The sequence below is a fragment of the Trichosurus vulpecula genome, chromosome 1 (assembly GCF_011100635.1).
Source record: "Trichosurus vulpecula isolate mTriVul1 chromosome 1, mTriVul1.pri, whole genome shotgun sequence".
In the NCBI taxonomy this organism is placed as follows: Eukaryota; Metazoa; Chordata; class Mammalia; order Diprotodontia; family Phalangeridae; genus Trichosurus; species Trichosurus vulpecula.
The window spans coordinates 4,210,960-4,217,724 of NC_050573.1; the positions used below are offsets into that span (position 1 = coordinate 4,210,960).

Sequence of the window (6,765 nt, forward strand, 5' to 3'; positions counted from 1 at the left end):
TTTGGGGCTGGAGATTTGTTTCACTCTGTCATTTCATAGGTTCTGTAGCCCTAGAATTTGTTTAGAGTCATTTTTACAGCTGTTTAGAGGGATTTGGGGGAGAGCTCAGGTGAGTCCCTGTGCTCACACTGCCATCAAAGCTCCACCCCAGCCAACACTTCCTTTCTCTGCACAGATTTTACCATAAAGAATATGTTTCCAACTCTAATTGCTTTCCCCCAATTCAGATTTCATAAGGAATAAAGGAAGATAATGATAACAATTATGAATAATGCTGTCATTTTTATAGCACTTTAAAATTGAGAATGGATTTTGATATATTTTCTTATTAGGTGTTATTATTTCTTTTTATAGAGGAGATAAGTAAGTCTGAGAGAAGATAAATAACTTGTCCAAAATCAGCTATATCTAAAAAGTGTGTGAGATCAAATTCCAACTCACATATATCATCCCTCCAAACAGGGGCACAAGCCTCAGTTCACCAGCCCCAGAATCTCTGACATATTGTACAGGTTTTACTTTTGGGAGAGCCTCTATTATTAATATATTTTTGCTTAATGGGAAGATCTTACCCATTTATAAATAAGGCCATAGCCCCATGTAACCTGCTTAAGTTACATGGAAACCTAATTCATACGAGTTCGAGCCACATGAAGCCTGTGGTGGGAGAAGCTTGCTGAATAGGTGGAACAGGAAGAATGGAGAAGAGCTGAGGGAGAGAGAGGGGAAGCAGGTGGCTAGCTGTGAGTGTTCATTGGTGGGAAGGCCCTAGCAGGGGGGAAGGAGGCTTGGTGATGGCAGTGACCCTGAATTGTTATTGTGCATAGATTTCTTTGGCTTTCTGCTATGGGGATTCAGCTTTCTGATGTTTGAATAAATATTCTGATTCTGTCTTCCATATAGAGAGTCTCTGATATTCTGTGATGCAGAACTACACCAGAATATTCCTAGCCCCATAAGCACTGTGAATATCATATTGGCTATACAGAGTCCTGGCTTTAGATACCAAGAAATGATGAAGATTTCTCTTCCCTTTCAGCTCCACTCCTTTCTGAAGGACATTCACTTTAACAACAATGCTGGTGATCAGGTGTTTATGAATGAGAAAAGAAGCTCTGAAGCTCAATATGACATTATGAACTATGTGATTTACCGTAATGATACTGAATTGCTGCTGAAAGTGGGCCAATTTATCCCCAGTGCTCCACCTGGTCAAGATTTCACCATGTGTGAGGAAGCCATTGACTGGGGATGGGTAGATTCAGAGGTCAGAGAATATTTCACATCAATATACGTGCTCTGTCATAAGAATAAGTCTCACACCATTTCCCTCACTTTACATCCCATATTTATGGATAGAAAATCTTGCCAATTCCTTTTTCTCTTTTCCCTTTTATGTGAACTTTTGGACAAACAAAATGGAAAAATAATCCATCAGGTAAATATTTGAAAATACTGCAATAGTTAGCATCATAAGCTAAAACAGGAAGGGACTTTAAAGGTCACATTAAAACCTTTTTATTTGACAGATAAGGAAAATGAGGCCTAGAAAACTTTTGATTGGCACGAGGCCCTCTGACCCCAAATTTGGTGTTCTCATCTACTTCTCTACATCTTCCTGAATCATGTTGAGCATCTCCACACTTTAATTGAATTAAAACAAAATTTGGTTTAGCAACTAGGCAAAATTTTCTTTCTACGGAAAGGAAAACTCTTATGACCTACATTTTCCCAAATTGGAGAAAAAATATTTGAATGTCCTCTAGTAGATGATGTCTTCACAGCTCTCTAGCTCTTATAAAACTATGCAGTTTCTAATCCCAACTCATTCTCTCACAGTAATGTCTTCTATTGTAAGGCTACAATCTCCTGCTCTGGACTCTAGGGTAACCTTGAGGGGTCATGGTCGTGTATTCACTGACAGTTGCATTAAGTTCCAATTTTGGTATGTTTTCCCCAATATAATTTTCCAGGAATCAGTGCTCTAATTTGACTTAACCAAATAATGTAGGGACATTTACTTAGAAAATATAGCAAAAATCAATTTTATTTTTCTATAGCTTACATTTGGGGACAAACTCTTCTCTTTAGCAGCTAGGTATAGGGGCCCTAAACATAAAATAGATTCTAAAAGAATTTGTTCCACCAAGTAGTTTTCCAAATTCAACATCATTACTGGACAAATCTTGCCTCTCCTTTGGCAGTTTAAATGTAATTTTAGATGGTCACCAATCTTTCATTCAGCCACTTGGATATTACCACAAGAATGATCCAGGTTATATTTAGCAGTACAGAATATAATTATCCTAAGATCAGTCAGCCCAAAGCTCTCATTTAACAAATGGTAACAATCAGGTCTCCAGAGCTCAACAGTTTTCTGCCAAAGTACAACAACAAGTGACAGAAATGGTACTATAAGATCATCTGAACATTCCATTAACCATGTCCATTAACACATGAACCAGGTCTACTAGTCAGAACCATTTTAGAGGATACACTTCCTTGGCATGCACCATCCATTCTAAATATCTCTTTAGTTAGTAGCGTACTTCCCACTCTCTTGTTAATGGTTCAGGTCCCTCGATCTGTGTGCAGTGACAGCTGTGGCCCTGGATACAGGAAGACAAATAAGGAGGGAGAGCCTGTTTGCTGCTTCAGCTGTTCCCAGTGTCCAGAGGGGGAGATTTCCAATCAAACTGGTGAGTGTCTGCAAGGGGCTTCCATTGTGAGCCTTCTGTCATAGAACAGTGTGGGTTTGGACTAAAACCACAGTAAGCATCACTGCCCAAGTAATAAGATATAAACTGACAAGAGAGTCAGGGTAAGTGTCTGGAGTAAGGACACATAGCAGGAAACAGTAATGCACAGCCAGAGAATGGTACCTGTCATTATAACATCATGTAAAATATAAGCAACAGCATCTAGTTATATATGTGTGTGTGAGAGTGTGTGAAAGCATGCATACACATACATACAAATAAATATTTAAACAGATGTCCTCTTCTATCCCTTTGTGGATCATAAGCCACTATCCTCATTGCAGGGCTGAGCACAATGAGGGAGGGAATAGGGGTATGCTGGAGTCAGTTCACTGTCATCTCTCAGAAGCAAATATTTAATTTTCAGCATAAGCATTTACACTGACAATATAAACCAGTATTACAAATTAGTGATTATATGCTTATTGATTATCTAGATTTAGGAAAAGGATCTAAAATATGTTAATAATATGTATTAAACTTATAATTGGTTTGTGCATACATTAAAAAAAAAGCTGTCAAACATTTTCCATCACAGTCCTGAATGAAGGTGGCTAACATCTAGGCATGTCTGCAACTAGAAATGTGTGGTGTGGTGAAGATGAGGCTGGGCACAGAATTTCAGTTTCTTCTTGGATAGAAACTTCAGGAGAAGAATTTGACCAACGTGTACCCAGAGCAGGTGATCCCAGATGAAAGGGGCTTACCTAGGCAAAAAGGTTGGAGTGGGTGTTCGAAATCAGAAGGGGAAAGTTCTAGCTGAGAGTCTGAGAAGAGAGACTGATTTGGAGAAAGGGTGATTTAAGAAGATTGGAACGCAGTGGGAAAATAATCTTATCTGGAAGGAAGAAATTTGAGAGAGAGAGAGAGAGAGAGAGAGAGAGAGAGAGAGAGAGAGAGAAGGGGAGAGAGAGACAGAAAGGGAGGGGGGGTCTAGACAGGCAGGTTGTGAGTGAAAATAAAGAATAAGGGATAGTGCAGGAACAAACTCTTACTGGAGTGGGTAATTCTTACTTCAAGTGTAGCTGGGGATGGATATGAATTCCTGTTCAAAAGTATTCATTGTTTCCTATAATGCCTAGAATGGTTTCCAAACAATATCTGCTAACAGGAATATGAAAGTCAAGGGAAAAGCAGTTAGAGGATTAATTATGGAATATCATTGGAGGAAGGGACGTTAGTCAGCATCTTTTTCAAATGTCTCATTTTATTTGTGAGCCCCACAGAGGTAACACGATTCACTCAGATTTGATGTAGGCTGTGCTAAGACTAATATCCATGGCTCCTGACTGGAGATCTAGAGCTTTTTCTATTCATCCGTATTGTTCAGTTAAGACACCAAGTCAGAGATACAGAAAAAACAGATGGCAACAAATACTCTTAAGGGGAAGGACACACTCCAGGATGATTATCACAATCATAAACCCAGAATGGGGCAGAATGTAGTAGCAGAAATGGAGCTGGTCTTGGAGTCCAGAAGACCTTGGGTCAGTTCTGTCTCCACATACTGCCTTTGTGCCCCAGAGCAAGTCTACTAACACCTGTGTGCCTAATACAACTCTGTAAAAGAGAGTTTCTTTGCCTTATTGTGTCATAGCAATTTGTGAAAATTATGAACTTCTTTTCAGAGTATTGTTTCTTTTATTAAAAATGAAAGGTTTAGCTAACTTTCAAGTAGAGTTAGTAAAAAGTGATATATTCTTTTGCATCCGAATTTGCGAACACTCTGAAAACTTCCTACCAGTCTACTTGGAGATCTATGGACACCAGGTTAGGAATCATTGCTCTAAAACTATGCTTTGCAAAAAAGATACCTCTCTGCTTACATTGGTAAATAATAATAGCTGGTATTTATCTTGTTTTCTAAAGTTCAGAGAGCACTTTACAGACATTGTCTTTTGATGCTCACAACTACCCTAGGTCACAGGTAGTATTATCTCCGTTTCACCCATGAGGAAACTGACAGCAACAGAGGTTAAGAGATTTGTCCAGTGTCACTCAGGAATGGTCTGAGGGCAGGTTTGTACTCAAGTCTCCTTGATTCCTATCTGACTCCAAAAACCAGAGTAAAGACATGAAGAAGTTTTACTACATTCATGAAATCACAGTGAAATTGGGGGAAAAAAGCAAAGCCAAATAAGAAATACTTAGCTAGTGAAGTGTCACATCTGATAATGAAATCATGTTTATTTATGAAGAGAGCTGAATTGTACAAGAGAAAGTAAGTGAACACATATAAGACCTTTTCTGAAGGAAGATGGCAAATTACATGGTGGAGTCCTTCAGGGATTAGCACTGGGATCAATTTTATTTTTATGTTAATAAAGTAAATGATAAAAATTAATACTACAGTCCCTCCCATGTAACAAATGAGCTCCTGAATTCCCCCAGACTTAGGTGATTTGAGGATACCTTGCTTATTTTGCTAGGGCCTTGGGTCATGCATGATGCCAGTCACAATGCAAGGCACCACCAACAAGATGTAGTGCACTATTTACAGACCATGCAAGAGACAGTAGGATTTATCAAATGTGTACTAGGTGCCAGGCACTGTGCTACATGCTGGCATAACAGAAGGGTAAATACAGTCCCTTCATTCATGGAGTTAACCTTTTATTGGGGAGACGATAAGTAAATAGCAAGGTAGCTCAAAGATAAATTCAGAGCAGATGGGAGGTAATCTCAGAGAGGAGGTTACTAGCAGCAGCCGCAGTTGGGAATGACCTGTTCCGGAAGACAGGATCTGAATGGAATCTTTTCCTCTTCAGATGTGGACCGCTGTACAAAGTGCCCAGAAGATGACTATGCAATTAAGGACAGAAATCACTGTTTCCCCAAGGTTGTGACCTTCCTGGATATTGCAGAACCTTTGGGGATAACACTAGTATTAATAGCTATTTCCTTCTCTCTTCTGACAGCGCTGGTTCTCTGGGTGTTTGTGAAATTTCAAGACACTCCCATAGTCAAGGCCAATAACCAGACCCTTAGCTATACTCTCCTCATCTCCCTCACCTTCTGTTTCCTCTGCTCCTTGCTCTTCATTGGCCAGCCCACTGCTGCCACTTGCTTCCTCAGACAAACAACTTTTGGAGTTGTCTTCACTGTGGCCGTGTCCTCTATTTTGGCAAAAACCATTATAGTAGTTCTAGCCTTCAGGGCTATAAGATCAGGGAGCAGAATCAGGATCTGGGTACAATCCAGGGTGCCCAACTCTGTTGTCCTCATGTCCTCTGGCATCCAAGCGATTCTCTGTGGCATCTGGCTAAGAATTTCTCCACCCTTCCCAGACATGGACACACTTTCTGAACCTGGTCACATCATTATTCAATGTAATGAGGGCTCTGATATTGCCTTCTACTGTGTCCTGGGCTACCTGGGTTTCCTGGCCCTGGGGAGCTTTACTGTGGCTTCTCTGGCCAGAAGCCTGCCTGATACTTTCAATGAGGCCAAGTTCATCACATTCAGTATGTTGGTGTTCTGCAGTGTGTGGATCTCCCTCCTCCCCACATACCAGAGCACAAAGGGCAAGGCCATGGTTGTTGTAGAGATCTTCTCCATCCTTGCCTCCAGTGCTGGGCTACTGGGCTGTATCTTTATTCCCAAGTGCTATGTGATCCTGCTGAGGACAGAAAGGAACACTCAAGAGGAGATAAGGAAAAAAGTGGATTCAAAAGTTAGGAATTATTCTAGGACACTGCCTCACAATTCCCACCAAAGCCATAAAAGGTTTAAATAATAACCCACCTCCATTTAGGGCATCTATATTTAGCCATCTTTTCATTAATGAATTTCAACTGGTCCTTTTTCCAACTTCTTATACATAATGAGAGATACCCAGTGGTAAGCTGGTAAATGTTTAACAAAGAGCTCTTTGAAAATGGACCACAAACTTTTTCTTTTAGTCTGTATCATTAATATTTTCTCTGTCACTTCCCTAAATCTAACCAATCAACCAAATAGTAAATGAAGCCCTGTTGTAGTGTTTTCCAATTTCCAATATGTATTT

General features: G+C 40.0%; 1 protein-coding gene across 1 annotated transcript in view; it reads left to right on the forward strand.

The window, feature by feature from the left end:
* LOC118843728 (vomeronasal type-2 receptor 26-like) overlaps positions 1–6,495 on the forward strand; it is a 48,463-nt gene extending 41,968 nt beyond the window's left edge. The window contains 3 exon segments of the mRNA XM_036751510.1: positions 1,040–1,267; positions 2,576–2,699; positions 5,528–6,495. Coding sequence (XP_036607405.1) covers positions 1,040–1,267; positions 2,576–2,699; positions 5,528–6,495 — 1,320 coding nt within the window.
* Positions 6,496–6,765: the final 270 nt, after the last annotated feature.